The 20,820-nt window shown below is 62.0% G+C and overlaps 1 protein-coding gene across 2 annotated transcripts in view; it reads right to left on the reverse strand.

Annotated features, from left to right (window-relative positions):
- SORCS2 (sortilin related VPS10 domain containing receptor 2) overlaps positions 1-20,820 on the reverse strand; it is a 232,339-nt gene that overhangs the window by 41,089 nt on the left and 170,430 nt on the right. For both annotated transcript variants that reach the window (XR_004970897.1, XM_036328153.1), the window contains exons 4-5: positions 8,255-8,419; positions 6,107-6,180 (exon numbers count right to left, since the gene is read on the reverse strand). Coding sequence is in view for 1 of the 2 variants with exons in the window: in XM_036328153.1 (XP_036184046.1) it covers positions 6,107-6,180; positions 8,255-8,419 (239 nt within the window). In the remaining variant the exon portion in view is untranslated. The remainder of the gene's footprint in view (positions 1-6,106; positions 6,181-8,254; positions 8,420-20,820) is intronic.

The raw sequence follows: 20,820 nt of genomic DNA on the forward strand, positions 1-20,820 counted from the left end.
GGGCATGGAGCCCGTGTCCGTGTCCTGCACCCCATGTGGCCCGTGGCTCCCGAGCCGGAGACCACGCTGGCTGTGGGCTGGAGGCCAGTCCCCTCCAAGGCTCCGAGGCTCCTGGGGGTGTGCGCCTGGCGGGCCGGGTTTGCTGAGCCTTCTATCCGCACCGTTTCCACAGGAGACGCCCCTTACACAAGACGTTCCCGTGATGGGCGTGTGCGTGCGTGCGTGTGCGTGCGTGTGTGTGTTGAAGGTTATTAGGTTTTGTTTTTGATCAAAATGAACTTGGAGCCAGGGGCAGGCCTGGGAATATCGCCCGAATTTTGCAGGTTAGGAAACTGAGGCCCAGAGAAGCAAAGCGCGGGCCCCAGGGCGCACAGCTGTCAGTGCCGGAGGCGGGCTTCCCTGCAGGGCTCTGCCTCACCCCGGGGCTCCCGGCCCCCCACCCACCACAGTGCGCCCTGGGAAGTCACTGGCCTCGGCTGCTGCTCCCCCGCCCCCCACGGCGATGGTGGCCCAGGGGCTCGGGCACACGGCGGGCATGTGCCTGGGACCTGGCGGGCACCGTGGCTGCGGAGGGAGCCGTCAGGGAGCTGAGGAGGAGGGACCGCAGCCCCGAGGGCTGTGTGCTCCGGGGACCAGGAGGCCGGCTGCGTCAGTGCCGAGCACAGGGCCCGGGCCCCGGGCCGCCCAGCACAGGGCCCCGCAGGAGGCCAGGGGCAGGCTCTCCGAGGGAAGGAACCCAGCGGAGGTCTGGGCAGGGTCCCAGCTGTTGCTGTGTCGTGTCACCTGTGCTCTGCCTGCGTTTCCTTTGCTACGGCACCTCCCTTCCAAGCCCCCAGCGACTCCGCCTGCTCCTGAGCGTGAGCACCTGGGTCTGGCGAGCTGGTGCTTTTACTGCAGTAGCATCCGAGCCAACGTGACAGTGACACCCCCCAGCAACCAGCAAGCCACTCCTCCCGGAGGGACAGGGGCCCTGCAGCACACCGTGCCAAGCGCTCAGAGGGTCAGCACGCAGAGGTCGCGCCCCGCGGTCGCTCAGGCCCAGGGAGCACCCTGTCTTCCTTGCGCCGTCCCCACGGTGTCCCCACAGGTCATGAGAGGTCCCCACAGGCTCTCTGTCTCCAGCGGCCCCTCCCCCACCACTGACACCGCCCAGTCGGCCCTTTTCAGTTTTCAACCTGCCTTCCAAGGGTCTCCGGGACGAGGTGGCCCCAGGGGAAAAGGGGATGCTGAGTCTGAGTGCCACAGCCAGCAGATGTGCCATGGGGAGAGCAGTGGGGATCGCCGTAGTGCCCCAACCTCTGAACTGTGGGCGTCACCCAGTAGCACTGACCCTCAGCGGAGTCGCAATGGCAAGGTGAAGTGCTCATCTAGGCTCTGTGAGTAGAGCGCGTGTGTGTGCGTATGCATGTGTGTGCATGTGTGTGTATGCATGTGTGTGTGCGTGTGTGCACCCTGTCCCTCAGCGGAGTCGCGATGGCAAAATGGAGTGCTCATCTAGGCTCTGTGAGTAGAGTGTGTGCGCATGTGTATGCATGTGTGCATGTGTGTGTATGCATGTGTGTGCGCGTGTGTGCACCCTGTCCCTCAGCGGAGTCGTGATGGCAAAATGGAGTGCTCATCTAGGCTCTTGTGAGTAGAGCGTGTGTGCGTGCATATGCATGTGTGCATGTGTGTGTGCGTGTGTGTGTATGCATGTGTGTGCGCGTGTGTGCACCCTGTCCCTCAGCGGAGTCGTGATGGCAAGGTGGAGTGCTCATCTAGGCTCTGTGAATAGAGTGTGTGCGCATGTGTATGCATGTGTGCATGTGTGTGTATGCGTGTGTGTGCGTGTGTGCACCCTGTCCCTCAGCGGAGTCGTGATGGCAAGGTGGAGTGCTCATCTAGGCTCTGTGAGTAGAGCGTGTGTGCGTGCATATGCATGTGTGCATGTGTGTGTATGCGTGTGTGTGCGTGTGTGCACCCTGTCCCTCAGCGGAGTCGTGATGGCAAGGTGGAGTGCTCATCTAGGCTCTCGTGAGTAGAGCGTGTGTGCGTGCGTATGCATGTGTGCATGTGTGTGTATGCATGTGTGTGCGTGTGTGCACCCTGTCCCTCAGCGGAGTCGAGATGGCAAGGTGGAGTGCTCATCTAGGCTCTCGTGAGTAGAGCGTGTGTGCGTGCGTATGCATGTGTGCATGTGTGTGTATGCGTGTGTGTGCGTGTGTGCACCCTGTCCCTCAGTGGAGTCGCGATGGCAAGGTGAAGTGCTCGTCTAGGCTCTCGTGAGTAGAGCGTGTGTGCGTGCGTATGCATGTGTGCATGTGTGTGTGCGTGTGTGTGCGTGTGTGCACCCTGTCCCTCAGTGGAGTCGCGATGGCAAGGTGAAGTGCTCATCTAGGCTCTGTGAGTAGAGCGTGTGTGCGCCCCTGGAAGGACACCTCCTGCCTGCCTTCCTCTTTCCTGAACAGGAGGGTCGCTGTCCCCTTTACAGGGGCACTGATGGCCCTTGGTCCTCGGGGGGCTGCGCAGGGAAGTGTGGTCTCAGTCAGCTGTGAGTCCCCGATGACACCAGCCTGTTACTCACTCACTCACTCATTCACTCACTCACTCACTCATTTGTTCCCTCCCTCACTCACTCGCTCCCTCCCTCCCCCCTCCCTCCCTCCTTCATTCATTCATTCACACACTCACTCACTGCCTCCCTCACTCACTCATTCACTCACTCCCTCCCTCACTCACTCATTCACTTACTCACCTATTCACTCACTCATTCCCTCACTCATTCACTCATTCACTCACCTACTCACTCACTCACTCCCTCACTCACTCATTCACTCACTCACCTATTCACTCACTCACTCACTCACTCACTCACCTATTCACTCACTCATTCACTCACTCACTCACTCACCTATTCACTCACTCATTCATTCCCTCACTCACTCCTTCATTCACTCACTGACTCACTCATTCACTGACTCACTCATTCACTCCCTCCCTCCCTCACTCACTCACCTATTCACTCACTCATTCACTCACTCACTCACTCACTCACTCACTCACCTATTCACTCACTCATTCACTCACCTATTCACTCACTCATTCATTCCCTCACTCACTCCTTCATTCACTCACTGACTCACTCATTCACTGACTCACTCATTCACTCCCTCCCTCCCTCACTCACTCACCTATTCACTCACTCATTCACTCACTCACTCACTCACCTATTCACTCACTCATTCACTCCCTCACTCACTCACCTATTCACTCACTCATTCATTCCCTCACTCACTCCTTCATTCACTCACTGACTCACTCATTCACTGACTCACTCATTCACTCCCTCCCTCCCTCACTCACTCACCTATTCACTCACTCACTCACTCACTCATTCACTCACTCACCTATTCACTCACTCATTCACTCACTCATTCACTCACTCACTCACTCACCTATTCACTCACTCATTCACTCACTCACTCACTCACCTATTCACTCACTCATTCATTCCCTCACTCACTCCTTCATTCACTCACTGACTCACTCATTCACTCCCTCCCTCCCTCACTCACTCACCTATTCACTCACTCATTCACTCACTCATTCACTCACTCACTCACTCACTCACCTATTCACTCACTCATTCACTCCCTCACTCACTCCTTCATTCACTCACTCATTCATTCATTCACTGACTCACTCATTCACTCCCTCCCTCCCTCACTCACTCACCTATTCACTCACTCATTCACTCACTCATTCACTCACTCATTCACCTATTCACTCACTCACTCACCTATTCACTCACTCATTCACTCACTCATTCACTCACTCATTCACCTATTCACTCACTCACTCACCTATTCATTCACTCACTCACTCACTGACTCACTCCTTCATTCACTCACTGACTCACTCATTCTCCCACTCGCTCTTTGCCCCGCTCATCCCCTGTCTCTCACCCCCATCAGAGCATCCCCATTGCTCTTTCCCCGCATGCCCGCATCGAGGCCTTGGACTGGGCAGGGGAGCACCGCAGGCCTGAGGCCCGGCCCTGGCAGAGACCCCCCAGAGTTGGGAAGACACTCTGCCTTCATGGCGCCTCGGACAGAGCTGGCTCCCTGCAGGAGGGACAGGTGCGGACTCCAGCACCCCCTGCGTCTAGGTCCCTGAAGGTGGCCCCGAAGGTGGTCCCCGAAGGTGGCAGGGCCTGGCTCCGCACACTACTGAGGAGCAGCAGGCATGTGAGACCACCAAGCGCATCCGGGTCAGGTGCTGCGGGAGCTCAGAACTGACCTGCTCTCCTGGATGTGAGGGAGCACTGACGTACACGGGTCTGAGGCCCTTCGAAGGCAGTGCCCCAGCCTGGAGGGGGACCTCGCTCCCGCCCCCCTCCCCCTTCTCCCTCCCTGACAGAGACCTTGCCGCTGGCTCGCACCAAGGCCGAGGGAGAAGCAGACACGCTTCCCCGGAAAGTGCAGGCGGCCACCCTGCCCCGCAGTGACCGACAGTACAGTGACCGGCAGCACGGCCACTGGCCACGGGCAGAGGCAGTGCGGCCGGGGCTGCTGCTTCCGGCCGTGCGACCAGGACCACCGTCCCAGGGCGGGTCTCAGGCGCCCTCGGTAGCGTGAGGAGGGATGTCTGGGCTGCTGTGTGCTCGCCAGGCCTGAGACATTGGGCCTGCGGCCGGTGCCGGTGGACGGTCAGTGCTCACAGCGTGGCAGTCGCTGGGCAGCCATGATGACTGCGCTTTCAGGGCGCTGAGACACGAAGGGGGAGGGCTGCGCGGGGCCTGTGGGGGCCCAGAGCGCAGTAGGTCCCCACGCCGCCCTCCCCGAGGCCCCACGAGGCCGCTCTGAGGAGCTCACTTGTTTGCAGCTCAGAAAAGCCGGAGCCTGAGTGTCAGACAGACTCGGGCCTTGGCAGTTCCGCTGCCAGCTCACGCATGAACGCCCGATGTGCTGTCAAAACAGCATCTTCGCCGCTGACAACAGGGCCCGTCGCTGCCGTCACCACACCCCAGGGGACCCGGGGCCCGGGGCCCAGCGTCTGCTGTGGTTACCGCTCGAGCACAGCCACGGGAGCATCTGAGGAACTTGGGGGAGGAGTGCTGTGATAACAACGCTTACTGGGCGCCAGTTTGCTCCCAGGCCCTGCGGGCGGCTTCTCTCTCTGGCCGAGGGGTCTCGGTGAGCAGGGACTGCGCAGGGCCTGGACTGCCTCCCCCCGCTTCCCCAAGGCAAAGCCAGCAGCTCCGGCAGCCCCCCACCCCCAGGCCACCGCCGCTCAGAGGCCCCACCGCCTCGCCCCTCCCAGCCTGTGAGCCCGGGGCCAGCAGCTGCCTCAGTGACAAGGCCGATGATTGAGGCAGGGCTACGGTTTCCAAGGAAGGAACCGGCCCTCCCCTCCGTAGGCGGCCATGGGAGAGAGGGCATCGCTTCCGCCCCAGCGAAAGGCCTGCGCCCGGGAGCCAGGGTTCCCAGGAAACAAAGGGGGGCTCAGCAGGCCAGCTCCTCGCCACGCTTCGCATGAGTGCGTGTGGCAAGAGAGGGCAGGGAGCTGCTCCTGTGCGTGTGTGTGTGTGTGCGTGCGTGTGTGCGTGCATGTGTGTGCACGTGTGTGTATGTATGTGCGTGCATGTTTGTGTGTGCTCAAGCGCGTGTGCAGGAAGAGCAATCGGGTAGAAAGCAGGGAGCGTCCCCAGAGGCAGCTGTGCAGAAAGGCGGCGGCGGGGAGGCTCTGAGCGGCCGCTCCTGCCTCGCTGCCCTGCCTCGGCGGGTGCTTGTCCTGCGTGGGCCTCCCTCCCTCACCCAACACAGGACGCCTGGGCCCCAGGCTGGCCTGGCTGGTGCGTGAGACTAGAACCCGGCTCCCACGAGAGCACAGCCCAGGAGCCAGCCCCGCCCCTCAACTACAGGCCAAGTGCACACGTGGCCGGAGGGACACCAGCCCCAGAGGCCCCCCTCCCCGCGCCTGCATTGCCCAGCAGAGCCAAGGGACCCCCTGGAGGTCCCAGGGGTGGGGACGGGCAGGGCTGGGACAGAGCAGGAGCAGGGAGCCCTGGGCCGGGGCGGGGAGGTGGCCCGCGGGACCAACGCTCCCTCTGCGGGCGCGCGCTCACCAGAACACGTGGTCCTTGGTCACCTGCTCGTGCAGCAGCAGCCACTTCCTCCCCAGGTCACAGGACGCGTAGAGCTTTGGGCGGAGAGAAGAAAGACGGGCGCTTGGTCAGCAGGAGCCTCCCGAGAGCCGGTCGCTGCTCCTGGGGAACCAGCCTCGGCTGAGCACCTGCGGGGCCGGCCCTGCACTCCCAGGGACACGGAGCAGCCCCCAGAGGCTGAAGGCGGGTGTGGGGCTCCCTGAAGGGCCTCCTGGCCACAGGCAGCTGCGGGAGCCAGGAGGGAGGCGGAGCCGGGGACCCGGAGCCAATGCCCAGTCCTATTTCCCGCTTCTCTGCAAAGCCAGCTGCTTGTGGGCCCCCAGCCGGTCCCTCAACTGTCACACACTCAGCCCCGCTCACCTGTCACACACTCAGCCCTGCTCACCTGTCACACACTCAGCCCCGCTCACCTGTCACCACTCAGCCCCGCTCCCCTGTCACCACTCAGCCCCGCTCACCTGTCACACACTCAGCCCCGCTCCCCTGTCACCACTCAGCCCCGCTCCCCTGTCACCACTCAGCCCCGCTCACCTGTCACACACTGAGCCCCGCTCACCTGTCACCACTCAGCCCCCTCACCTGTCACACACTCAGCCCCCTCACCTGTCACACACTCAGCCCTGCTCAACTGTCACCACACCGAACCTGGCCCCCATGCTGGGGGCCCTGAATGAATGAGCACCCACCCTGGCCGGGGCTGGGGCTGCCACCATTTCCTGTAAAGCCCTGCGGTCTCTGTGGCGACTGCCCATCCCTGCCCCTGGAGCAGGAAAGCAGCGGGGACAGCACACAACTGGCAGGCGTGTGCCAATAAAACTTTATCCACAAACAGGTGGCAGGCCACTGTCTCCTGACACTTGTCCAGGGTCTGTGATCGGAAATGATCACCTATGATAATGAGAAAGGTTTTTAAATATATATATATATATATATATATATTTTTTATTGATTTCAGAGAGGAAGGGAGAGGGGGAGAGAGATAGAAACATCAATGATGAGAGAGAATCATTGATCGACTGCCTCCTGCATGCCCCCTACTGGGGATTGAGCCCACAACCCGGGCATGTGTCCTTGGCCAGAATCAAACCTGAGACCTTTCTGTCCGCAGTCCGACGCTCTAGCCACTGAGCCAAACCGGCCAGGGCTGAGGAAGGGCCGTTTGGGGAGCTCCCATGCCCTGGAACAGAAGCCTCAGGAGGGCCAGGGACTCAGCACCTGTTGGCTGGCGCGTAGGTAGCAGGTGCTCAGTGAGCACGGGCGGTTGGACGGCTGCAGCGGGAGAGCCTGGCAGCGCCTGTGGCCTCTCGCGGAGCCCCGACCGAGCTCAGGGCTTGTCAAACACCAGCTCATTCCGCACACACGCACATGCACACACACACACATGTGTGCACACACACACACCACAGAACTTAAGCTCAGAGAGGGTAAGTAAGTCGCTCAAGGATGCAAGTGGCCGCTCACGGTAGCAATTCCCATCCTGCAGACCCGAGCATAATGGACGCTACCCTCGCTGAGCCACCTGCATCGACGGCTCCCACCCTGGAACCTCGCGGAGCCTCGCCCGTTTGCTCTCACGGGAGGTGGTTTTAGAACGCAGCGCCAACTGCGCGGAAATACAACGCTCCTGCTTAGCAAAGGCGAACGCCCAGGACGTGAGCAAGAACCCGTGCGCCGGGGACGTACAGTCACGCGGCTAAAACCTGCAAGAGCAGCCCTGGCGGTGCCGCTCTGTGGGTTGGGCATCGTCCCGGGCACCGAACGGCGCTGGTTCCCTTCCCCGTCAGGGCACATGTCCGGGCTCCAGGTTTGATCCCCAGAAGGGCGCCTGCAGGAGGCAGCCGGCTCTGTTTCTCTCTCTCTCTCTCTCTCTCTCTCTCTCTCTCTCTCTCTCCCCCCCTCCTTCCTCTCGCTCTCTAAATCAATAAAAAATACATGCATACATACACAGACATAGACAAATACACACACACGCCCACACATGCACACGCGCACGCACACACGCACGCACACGCACGCACACGCACGCGCACACACACGGACACGCACGCACACACACATGCACACGCACGCACACGGCCGCAGCCCCGCGCCGCCCGCCCGCCCGCTCACCTGGCCCTCCGTGGTGTAGGCCAGGACCTTGTCCTCGTCCTTGGGGTGGAAGATCAGCTTGTCCACGGTGAAGGGCACGAGCTGCTTCTGGAAGGTGGTGGCCTCGTCCGTGCTCAGGAACAGGTTCTGCTCCCCGCTGCTGAGCGAGGAGCTGAGGAAGAGGATCTGAAACACAGGCCGGCAGGCGGGGCAGCTGAGGGGCCAGCACGGAGGGGTGAGCACTGAGGGGTGAGCACTGAGGGGTGAGCACGGAGGGGTGAGCACTGAGGGGTGAGCACTGAGGGGTGAGCACGGAGGGGTGAGCACTGAGGGGTGAGCACGGAGGGGCCAGCACGGAGGGGCGAGCACGGAGGGGTGAGCACGGAGGGGCCAGCACGGAGGGGTGAGCACGGAGGGGCGAGCACAGAGGGGTGAGCACGGAGGGGCGAGCACGGAGGGGCCAGCACGGAGGGGCCAGCACGTAGGGGCGAGCACGGAGGGGCGAGCACAGAGGGGCGAGCACGGAGGGGCGAGCACGGAGGGGCGAGCACGGAGGGGCGAGCACGGAGGGGCGAGCACGGAGGGGCGAGCACGGAGGGGCCAGCACTGAGGGGTGAGCACGGAGGGGTGAGCACGGAGGGGCGAGCACGGAGGGGCGAGCACGGAGGGGCGAGCACGGAGGGGCCAGCACGGAGGGGCCAGCACGTAGGGGCGAGCACGGAGGGGCGAGCACAGAGGGGCGAGCACGGAGGGGCCAGCACGGAGGGGCGAGCACGGAGGGGCCAGCACGGAGGGGCGAGCACTGAGGGGCGAGCACGGAGGGGCGAGCACGGAGGGGCCAGCACGGAGGGGAGAGCACTGAGGGGCGAGCACTGAGGGGTGAGCACGGAGGGGCGAGCACGGAGGGGTGAGCACGGAGGGGCGAGCACGGAGGGGCGAGCACCGAGGGGCGAGCACGGAGGGGCCAGCACGGAGGGGCGAGCACGGAGGGGCCAGCACGGAGGGGTGAGCACAGAGGAGTGAGCACGGAGGGGCCAGCACGGAGGGGCGAGCACTGAGGGGTGAGCACGGAGGGGCGAGCACAGAGGGGCCAGCACGGAGGGGTGAGCACTGAGGGGCGAGCACTGAGGGGTGAGCACGGAGGGGCGAGCACGGAGGGGCGAGCACGGAGGGGCCAGCACGGAGGGGTGAGCACTGAGGGGCGAGCACTGAGGGGTGAGCACGGAGGGGCGAGCACGGAGGGGGGAGCACGGAGGGGCGAGCACGGAGGGGCGAGCACCGAGGGGCGAGCACGGAGGGGCCAGCACGGAGGGGTGAGCACGGAGGGGCCAGCACGGAGGGGTGAGCACAGAGGAGTGAGCACGGAGGGGCCAGCACGGAGGGGCGAGCACTGAGGGGGGAGCACGGAGGGGCGAGCACAGAGGGGCCAGCACGGAGGGGTGAGCACTGAGGGGCGAGCACTGAGGGGTGAGCACGGAGGGGCGAGCACGGAGGGGCGAGCACGGAGGGGTGAGCACTGAGGGGTGAGCACGGAGGGGTGAGCACGGAGGGGCGAGCACGGAGGGGCGAGCACGGAGGGGTGAGCACGGAGGGGTGAGCACGGAGGGGTGAGCACGGAGGGGTGAGCACGGAGGGGCGAGCACGGAGGGGCCAGCACGGAGGGGCCAGCACGTAGGGGCGAGCACGGAGGGGTGAGCACTGAGGGGTGAGCACGGAGGGGTGAGCACTGAGGGGCGAGCACGGAGGGGCGAGCACGGAGGGGTGAGCACCGAGGGGTGAGCACGGAGGGGCCAGCACGGAGGGGTGAGCACGGAGGGGCCAGCACGGAGGGGTGAGCACAGAGGAGTGAGCATGGAGGGGTGAGCACGGAGGGGTGAGCATGGAGAGGGCAGCGATGAAGGGTCAGCACAGAAGGGCCAGCATGTGGGGGCCACACTCGGACGCCAGGGCTCCACTGCCTTGGCCACACAGCCACGCCCCATTCTGTGCCTCAGCTTCCTGGTCTGCAGAGGGGGGCGCCCCTGCAGTGAGAGTCTAACAGGCCCGCGGCCAGGCCGTCCTCCTCAGAACTCCACGAGGCGACTCTAATGGCACCGGGGGCGCCTCGCTGGGCAGGCGGGGAAACCGAGGCGCAGAGACGGGAGGCCAACCGCCGAGCCACAGGCCAGGCCGGAGGGAGCCAAGGTCCGGATGTGAGCGTGACTCCCGAGCCCAGGGCTTCAGGGGGCGCGGCAGGGAGGGGTGGGCACAGCTCTCTGAGGGCAGGCGTGGGGCCGGGAGACGCCTTCTGCGGGGCGCCCCATGGGCAGGGCCTTCCACCCCAACATTCCCCAACCTTTCGGACCTCACGGACCAGTGGCCCACGGACTCCGGCGGCGACCGCTGCTGTAGAGGGCACTTCCCGCCGAGACAGTTACTCACCGAGTCACTGAGGGCACGAGCTCCCGCCTCCATGTGAACCAATGGCGATCGATAGGCCCTTCGTCTCCAGGGAACCCAATGAGCTCCCAGGACGTCCACGAGTCCCCTCGTGCCCAGACCCTCCGTCCCCAGCAAACCGAGGGCCCGAGGGACCCACGCACACCTGGGAGTCCTGGGCGACGTGCCCCGAGCTGTCCTCTGTACGGAGGGCAAATGTGGGGGGGGGGGGTGGCCAGCGATCAGAGGCGCGTGTTGGCAGAGATGTTTAGTGACACGGGCACCTGTGTGCTCACCCAGACACGGGTCAAACGCCAGGCAAGTGTGACTCCCGTGCGTGCCACACTGACCACGCCCCAGGAAAGGTAGCATCAGTGTGTCCATGGTGAGGGCACAGAGCGAGTCTCATGTTCTCAGTGGAAAATGCATAACATGGGGAGGAAGGGTTATGACGCAGCCATAAAAAAGGAGGGAATCGGCCGTTTGCGACAGCACGGATGCACCTTGCGGGCATTATGCTGCATGAAGTGAGTCAGACAGACAGAAAGACGCATCCCCTATGATCTCACTTATATGTGGACTCAAAACCCGGCTCCGATCAGAGGCGGACTGGCGGCACCACGGCTGCAGCCAGGCAGACGCGTGGTTATAAAATAAAGTCCTGAGGGTGTCCAGTGACCAGTGACAGCTTGGTGACCAGTGAAGAAACGCACTGCGTGTTTGAAAGTTGCTAAGCAAGTACAGTAGGTCCTGGGGTTACGGGGAGGTCCGTTCCTACGACGTAACGCGATTTTCGCCGTAAGTCGGAGCCCACCTACAGAAGCACCTACGTCTCTCAGAGCACACACACAGCAGTCATGAAGGGAAACAGTAAAAAACAATGTAAAAGAAAGATAACAATTGCTGACCTTTACTTGTGGTAAATACATAATAAAAACATAAAGCACATACGTACAGACGTCAAAATGACGGAACTTTTTTTTTAGAAATAAATGGGAGATGGTGACGTAACCACAAAACGACGTACTTTGAGTCCGATGTAACCTGTCTGTAGGTTCCTAAAAGCTCTCATTACAAGAAAAAAAAAGCTGTAACCATGTGAGGTCATCGATGTTAACTGGACCTATTGCAGTGATCGTTTATACACAGAATCATGTTGTACGCCTAAAACTAATATAATGTTAGATGTCAATGACACCTCAATCTAAAAGAAATGAATAGAAGGAAACACGGGTGTTAATAATGGTCGATGTTAAGTGGCGGGGTTAGGAGAGGTTTTTATGTTAAATAAACATTTATTTGGAATCATTTTAGATCGACAGAAGGTTGCAGAGTTGGCACAGCCCGGCCCGCAGGCTCCTGCTACTCACACCTCCCTCAGTAGATACAATTAGACGCAACGTTGCGACGAGAGCACTGACTTGGACACACCGTGTGACTGAGCGCCCCTCCCACCAGCTTTCCCGCTCACGTCCCTCTGACCAGGGCCCAGCCCGGATCCCACATGACGTTGAGTCCTCCCGTCCCCTCAGGCCTCTGGGCTGTGACCGCGTCTCAGACCCTCCTTGCTCTTCATGACCTTGGCGTTTCCGAGGGACCCTGGTGAGGCATTTTGCGGGATGTCCCTCAATTTCGGTCTGCCTGACGTTTTCCTCGTGGTGACACGGGGGGTCTGGGTTTTGGGAGGAAGAGCACGGGGGGCAGTGCCATCCTCGTGGGACCATCCCCAGGGCACGTGCCGCCCGCGTGGCCTGTCCCCGGGACGCTGCCGGTTCCTCTTTGCCCCTCCCACTGTCCCTGTGGGAGGTCATGTCGCACGGCCCACACCTGAGGAGTGCGGGTGGGCTCCCTCCGGGGGGGGGGGAGTAGCTACAGTCAATACTGGGGATTCTTCCACACGGGGGGGCGGGGGGGATATTGGGAGAGTCCTCTCTTCTCCCCGTTTATTACTTGTTCAACATTCATTTGCGTCGCTGGGAACGCATGACTATGCATTTTAGACTCTGAGCTGTAAGTGGGTGTTATATTGCTACCGAGTTGCCCAAGTTGCCCGCTCTGGCTGCTGCCAGCTCTTCGAGGCTCCGTGGCGTCCTCGGCATAACCATCGCCCTGCTGCTTCTCAATGCCCCACGCCGCACCCGGCTTCCCCGGGCAATCAGGAAACCGCAACCGGTCACCAAGACCCCTACACATCTCGCCGGACACCGCAGGGTTCACGCATCGGGCCGGGCTCCGGGCCGGGCTCTGCGCTCCCCGCAGGGCGGCGACTCGCATGCTGCCGGCCTCTGGCCAGGGAAGCCAGGTTTCCCTCATGAAAGTGCTTCTCATGGCCCTGGCGGAGCAGCTCAGTTGGTGGAGCATCATCCTGACACACCAAGGTTGCAGGTTCGATCCCCGGTCAGGGCACGTGCAAGAATCAACCAGTGAATGCATGAATCAGTGGGACAAAAACTGATGCTTCTCTCTCTCAAAATCAACAAATAATTTAAAATAAGAAAGGCGCTTTTCTTACAATGCATTTTTCAACGTGTTATGATAACATTATTATTTACTTCCAGACCTCCCCCCTCAGACCGCCCTGGGCACAGGGGTGGGGCTCCAGTCCTTCCTAGAACCACCGGCATCTGGGCCAGGCCTGGTGGAGACACGGATGCACGAATGAGTGGATGAGTGAGTGAGTGAATGAGTGAGTGAGTGAGTGAGTGAGTGAATGAGTGAGTGAGTGGATGAGTGGATGAGTGAGTGAGTGAATGAGTGAATGAGTGAGTGAGTGAATGAGTGAATGAGTGAGTGAGTGGATGAGTGAGTGAGTGAATGAGTGAGTGAGTGGATGAGTGAATGAGTGAGTGAGTGAGCGAATGAGTGAATGAGTGAGTGAGTGAGTGAGTGAATGAGTGAGTGAGTGAATGAGTGAATGAGTGAGTGAGTGAGTGAATGAGTGAATGAGTGAGTGAATGAGTGAATGAGTGAGTGAGTGAGTGAGTGAATGAGTGAGTGAGTGGATGAGTGAATGAGTGAATGAATGAATGAGTGGATGAGTGGATGAGTGGATGAGTGAATGAGTGAGTGAGTGAATGAGTGAATGAGTGAATGAGTGAATGAGTGAGTGAGTGAGTGAGTGAGTGGATGAGTGAATGAGTGAGTGAGTGAGTGAATGAGTGATGAGTGAATGAGTGAGTGAGTGAGTGAGTGAATGAGTGAATGAGTGAGTGAGTGAATGAGTGAGTGAGTGAGTGAGTGAATGAGTGAATGAGTGAGTGAATGGAGTGAATGAGTGGGTGGCTGACGTGTGCGTGATGAGTGAGTGCAGTGAATGCGTGGATGAGTGGTGAGTGCATGAGTGGAATGAATGAATGAGTGAATGAGTGATGAGTGGATGGTGCATGCGTGGCGTGCGTGGATGCGTGGCATGAGTGCATGAGTGGTAGTGATGAGTGCGTGCGTGATGCTGAGTGTGATGCATGAGTGGTGATGAGTGATGCGTGGCTGAGTGGTGCTGATGCGTGAATGAGTGCATGCGTGGACTGAGTGGCATGCGTGCCTGCGTGAATGCGTGCGTGCGTGGCTGCAGTGGATGCGTGACGTGAGTGCACGGGCGTGCCGGCACTGCCTGAGTGGCTGCGTGGCTGCGTGGCATGAGTGCATGAGTGACTGCAGTGCATGCGTGGCTGCGTGCTGGTGGATGAGTGGCATGCGTGCGTGCGTGGCATGAGTGATAGCGTGGTGAGTGGATGCGTGCTGCAGTGAGTGCGTGGATGCGTGGCATGAATGGATGCGTGCATGAGTGGCTGCGTGCGTGGTGATGAGTGCATGCGTGCATGCGTGGCATGCGTGGCTGAGTGGCTGCGTGCGTGCGTGGCTGCGTGCTGCATGCTGCGTGGCTGCTGAGGCTGCGTGCGTGGCTGCGTGATGCGTGCCTGCTGCCTGCGTGGCTGCGTGGCTGCGTGCATGCGTGGATGCGTGCCTGCGTGCCTGCGTGGCTGAGTGGACATGCGTGCGTGCGTGCATGCGTGCCTGCGTGAATGCGTGGAATGGTGGCTGCAGTGGCTGCGTGCGTGCGGGAATGGGTGCGTGCGTGCCTCGGTGCGTGCGTGCCCCTCCCCCTCAGCTGCGACTCCGAGGGGACTGCTTGCTTTTCTCCTTCGGGAGGAGAACCCTCCCAGGGGCACAGAAGTGACCTCGCTGCAGGAATCACTGAGCACTCCCACACGTCCATGCCCCTTCACGGCTCAAGCACCACAAATCACACGAAGCCACGGGGCAAGCACGGGCTCGGGTGCAGGCGGGCTGCCGGGGAGGGAAAAGCGGCACCCAGCGCGGGGCGGGGCCGAGGGCAAGGAGGGCCTCCTGCAGGAGGTGACACAGATGGATGGTCGACCCCTGGGAGGGTGTTTCAGGACCAAGGCACGTGGGCGGGTCCCTGCCCTGCCTGTCGCTCAGCTCACCGCTCCCACCCCACACGCCTGGGCGTCAGCCACCTCGGCCACCTGGTGTGTTTCTCCCGTTCGCTGAGACCGTTCACACCTGCTCACACCCGGAAGGCACGGCGGGACCGAGACGCCTCCCCGCTCACCGCTGCTAATTCAGAAACAGGTTTTCAAATGTCAAAACGACACAAAATCCATGTGTGATAAAATTAAAATACTTTCTTTCAAATTTTCTGAGCCCCAAACTCTGGGCGACTTCAACAACGCTGACTGTTTCTCATTTCTTTCGGGGACCCCTGCTTTGCAGGTTCCTCTCCCCGCAGCATGAGTGTAGCTTGTTTTTATGATAGAGACACCCTCCCCCTTGTTATCTGGTTGTCAAGTACCTCCTCGTGCACCAAGGCGCATTTCAAAGGTCACCTCCTCCAGGAAGCCCTCCGTGATACGTTATTCTGATCCCTCCCCTGCTCTTTCCCAGCATCTGTGCATTCCTTTGGTCCAGCCCAACGTTCCCTAGTGTTCTCTTTGAGAGTCTGCCTTTCCCTCTGGGCTGGGAGGCTGTGCAGCCTGGCGAGGCCCATGTGTTTGTCACGGCCACATCTCCTGCCCAGCAGGTGCCCGATCCCAATAAACAGGCAGAGCACGGGATGGATCAGAATAACACATATCACGGAGAGCTTCCTGGAGGAGGTGACTTTGGAAATGTGCTTTGGTGCACGAGGAGGTACTTGACAACCAGATAACAAAGGGAGCAAAGCACATCCAATAAATATGTCAACAGTAGGATCTACAATAGAAAACCCAAACACATGGCTTTCTGGGAAAGAAGGAGGGTCCCCCTACAGAATGTTCTGGTCACACTGAGCTCTGCCATTGCTGGCTTCTTCTCGTCTTTTGAGGTCTGGCTCGGGCGACACCTCCTCTGGGAAGCCCCTAGCCCCAGACCAGGCTGAGGGTGAGGCGAGTGAGGCTTTAGGGTGCACAATTAGGGAGACACCCCACTCAGGGGCAACGGGCCATATGCACCCCGCCCCTGTCACCACTGCCTTTGAGCTGCCTCGGCTCCGTGACCCGGCCAGTCTGTGGCTGATCCTCCCTCCGCCGGGAGGCGATGCATCTTGGTAGGCAATGGTAGGCATGGGCAGTGCCGGCCTGTCACGGGCGCTGGGCACCCGTGGGTCCGAAGCGTAGGGCAGGGCTCCAGCACCCGGCCCGCCCTCACCGGGAGGGACCTCGGGACGTTCTCTGCCCTCTGCCGCCGCCACAGTGCTCGCTGGCTCCGCGGCCGCTCTGGGACCCGCTGCCCCGTGTCCCTGCAGGAGCCGCGGTGGCTGCACCCGCCCGGTCGGCTCCACGTTCCCTCTCCCGGGCCGCGGCTCCCACCATCTCCGGCACCAGGCGGTGCCCGTCCCAGCGGCCTCGCAGCCCAGCTCGCGAGTGATAAACAGGAAAGCGGCACCCAGAACCCCCTCGCCGCCGCCAGACGCTGGCTGCTCAGCGCAGCCTCGGTTCCCATTCAGACCGCTCCGTCGGGGATGGGCGTGCTTCGTCTGCCCTTTCCCGAGCCCAGCCCCCAAGGGCCCCCGCCCCCAGGACTGGCATCACTGAGTAATGAGTCTATTTAAACCCAACCGCATCTATTCCTGGCCACACAGACGTGCCCAGCTGCGGGCACAGACGCTCGGCTTTGACGCACGGAGAGGCAGACAGAGGAGACAGACAAACACAGCGGCGCCCACTCCCGGGCCTGAAATTAGAATCAGCGCAGAGCTGCCGCGCCCACGTGAGTCACGATGAGCCAACGGCGCTCCCGCCACCCCGCTCCGCACCCTGCGGGTCGGCAGCACCGCAGGGCGGCGCCCAGGCCTCAGGAGGAACCGGTCCGTGTCACGGTTCTGGGTTGAGTAACCGCGGGCACAGGACGGGGTCTGACCGAGAGGCGCTGGCGGTCCGTGTCGTGTCCAGTGGCCTTGGCGAGTCCGTCCTCACCTGGGAGTCCCTGTCCTGAGCCGAGCCCATGCACAGCACGAGGACCTGGGTGCTCCCTTCACCGGAAGTCTTTCTTGGCGAAGTCACAGATCATCTGCATTCATGTCATGCCAGCCGCCGGGTCACGTCCCTGCCTGACACCGCTGTGCCCGAGGCTGGCACTCATGACCCCCTCCGTGACCTCATCCTGCTGACCCCCAGGTGCCAGCCGTCCTGGCCGCCTCCAGGTCCCGAGGCCTGTGCGCCCCGCACCCTCATGGAGCGGCTCTCGCAGCCGGATGCCCCGCCTCCTCCTCTGACCGCAGGGCAGGACGGGCCTGCAGGGCGCAGACCAGGGCGGGAGGGGCAGCAGGAGCCCGGGGACCGTCCATGTGAGATCAGCGGCCGACCTGCCTTAGGGCGGCGGTCACCCACCACCCACCCACCGAGACCCGCCCTGGGCGTGCTGCACCTGTGCCCCTGCCCATTTAGTCACCGGCTGCAGCCGGCCCTGTGCCGCCAGCCCCTGACCCACGTCCTCGGCGTGGGTGCCGGTGGCTCGTGTCCCGAGTCTCGTCTCTGCAAAGACGTGCGCTCCCTCCAAGAGGCCAGGCCGGTGAGGAGGCAACGACATCCTCTGGGCACCTGCTGTGTGCGTGGCCTGCGCCTGGCACCGCACCCGCGTTCTCGTGGTATTTTCACAACAGCGCTGGGGGGGAGGTTTTCGTCTCCATTACAGACAAAGCCCAGAAGCTCAGCGAGTGGCAGGACCTGCTCCTGCCCCCGTGGTCCGCATGCCAAGGCGTCGCCTGCAACCCAGTCCCCCACCCGCCGGTGCAGGAGCCTCACCTGGAACAGCCACGCAGCCAGCACAGCCACGACACCGCCGGTCAGGGAAGGGCTGGTTCCGCTTCAGTCACTGGCCTGCCCGTTGCGGACACGCAGGACCGTCCCCAAGAACATCTGTGAACATGGCCAGAGGCCCACCTTCCCCTCCCTCCGGCCGGAGGCTGTGTGGGGTCTGCGTGTGGTCGATGTAACTGGAGGAGGTGAACAGATGGCAGAGCAGGAAGTAACGCGGCACCATTATCTTCCACTCGGACTTGGTGGTCATCTCGTCCCTAGCGTTAGTGAAACCTGAGGCCCGCCAGCCCCTCCCCCAAGTCCTGAGGACCCCGCGCTCCGAGGGGCTTCCGCCAGGACCTGAGTGAGCCGCTGGCCTGGGCTGAGCCTGGAGACAAAGCTCAGGGCGCGCCTGCTGGGCGGAGGGGGCGGTGCGTCCTCCGGGTAACCTGTCCTCCGGGTGGCACGTCCTCCGGGTGGCGCGTCCTCCGGGTGGCCCGTCCTCTGGGTAACCTGTCCTCCGGGTGGCCCGTCCTCCGGGTGGTCCATCCTCCGGGTGGCGCGTCCTCTGGGTGGCCCGTCCTCTGGGCGGCGCGGTTTGGAGACGGTCTCACCAGGACGGGGGGCTAAGGGCCCATTCGGAGGGACAGGGAGCTCATTCACCTGCCGCAGTGGCCTGAACAGCAGGAGCAGGACCGCCTCGCAGCGCCTTCGCGTGGCGCCGTTTCCACGCGACTCAGGCGCCTCCCGGAGAAAAGGTGGCAGCTTTGGGAATAACTGGCCTATTCGGCTCCTCCAATGTTTGCGATTAGAAATCAAGACGTGGTTGCCGCTGCCGGTCAAGGCGGTTAAAACGCTGCATTCGCCTCAATGAGCGGCCGCTGTCATGGCTTCAGGTGAGCGTCCGAGTGCCCAGGCGGCGGCGGCAGCTGCACCAAAAGGCAAGGCCGTGGCCACCGGAGCCGGGACCGTGGATGTTCTGTGGTCACAGCATCGAGAAAGGGCAGAGCTGAACGAGCGGTAGTCACTGCAAATTCCTCCAGTTTGGTACCGAACCCCATCCCCACCGCAGCCCGAGCCCTGCCTCGCCGCCGCCAGCGCCAGTCCCGGCGCAGTCACCAGCGCTGGGGGGGAAGCATCGTCCCGCGTTCACTGAGCACTTACTATGCGCCGGGCACCAGGCACCGTGCCGTGTGCACATCCCACAGCCCCCCACGAGGCAGCCACTCTGTCCCTGCCTGATGGTCCCAGAGAGGGCGGGAACCACCGTCCAGCAGGGGTGGGGGCGGGGGAGCTGGCACGGAATCTGAGCGGGGCGGCCCCCTCTCACTCCCGCTCCGTGAAAGCCCGGGGTGTACCCTGCTTGTCACTCTTCATTCATGCATTCATGGAGATGATGTCACCATGCTTTCACGGAGATAATGTCACCATGGAGATGATGTCACCCTGGAGATGATGTCACTTGTGTACATGAAGCTGATGTCACTGTGTGTGAATGGAGATGATGTCATCGTGCACGCTTAGAGATGATGTCACCATGGAGATGATGTCACCATGTGTTCACGGAGATGATGTCACCATGGAGATGATGTCACCATGGTTCATGCAGATGATGTCACCAGGTACTGGGACAGAGCGAAGGCACTGACTGTCCACTGGTCACCACACAGTCTCGTGGTGAGACAGACGACAGCCACGGAAGCACTCACTGGCGGTTATCGACTCAGGAGGCCCAGCCACTGACCATACGGGTGTCTGGGAGGCACTGGCAGGGCCACAGGGGGAGCGAGGCAGCCAGGTGACCCGTCCGTGGGCAGGGGATGAGGAAGCCATGGAGATGGGGAGAGAGGACCGCGGGGGGCAGGTGCCAAGTCCGCCCAGCCCGGCTCCTGCCTGGGGCGCAGGGAGGAGAGGGGCCCTGGTGGCATTGCCGTCTGTCAGGGAAAGAGCCTGAGGAGGAGGGCAGAGGGGACAGTGCAGGGGCACCGCTGGCCAGAGGGAGTGGCCGCGCCGAGTCCCAGGGAACTCAGACATGGCGAGGACTGAGCAAGAGCCAGTGACCGATTGTAAAATTGGTGTCCCCGGGGAGGGACAGCAAGAGAGCCGGTGCCACCGCCCAACCCTTCTTCCTGGCCGGTTACCCAGGTGCCACCAGCCAGCAGCGCGCCTGTGGCGTCTCCTCTTGGTGCCAGGCTGTGGCCGGGCTGGCCAGGCGGATCCCTGGCAGATGCCTCGTCAGCACCGGGTGAACCAGCAAGTACGCGGCAGTAACGGGAGAACGAGCAGTCTGCTGTGTCAATTCCTCCTCACCCTCCGACCGCAAATGAGTGATGATTTAATTACATTCTCGGAGAACAGCTCCGAGATTTCCCGGGGGCTCCGCAACCACATGAAGACCGATGTGACGGCGGCTCTGCGTCCCGGTGAGAGCCGTCAGGACGACGCTCCCTACGGGGACACGGGGACACCGACCGCGTGGAGGCTCCCGGGACCCCACCCCCCTCCACAGGCACAGAGGAAGAGAAGGGGGTGGGAACTGGGGGTGGGGCAGGCCCCACCCCTCCTGTCACTCAAGACGGTGACATCAGGAATTGGAAGCGGGCCGAGTGGCTGCGCTGCCAGCACGCTGATGCTGGGCAGTGCGACGGGGCCCCTTTGCTTGGATACCCCCAGTGACGGGGTCCCCTCCTCGCTGACCGCACGGATTTTTGTCTTTATAACCAGCTCCGTCCTCTGAGGCCCAGCAGCAGTGGCTGGAACCTGGGAGGTCTGTGCTGAATTCTGGCCGCGCTCTGGAGCCGTGGGGCCTCGAGTCAGCCCTGTGGCCCTGGGCCCCGTCCCACCCTCGCCCTCCTGGCTCCCCTCCTGCTCTCTTCCTTCTCCCCACGCCTCGGGTGGAGTTGCGGGTGGGCAGTGGGAGGAGCAGGCCGC

This window comes from Myotis myotis, unplaced genomic scaffold, assembly GCF_014108235.1.
Source record: "Myotis myotis isolate mMyoMyo1 unplaced genomic scaffold, mMyoMyo1.p scaffold_m19_p_1, whole genome shotgun sequence".
Lineage (NCBI taxonomy): Eukaryota > Metazoa > Chordata > Mammalia > Chiroptera > Vespertilionidae > Myotis > Myotis myotis.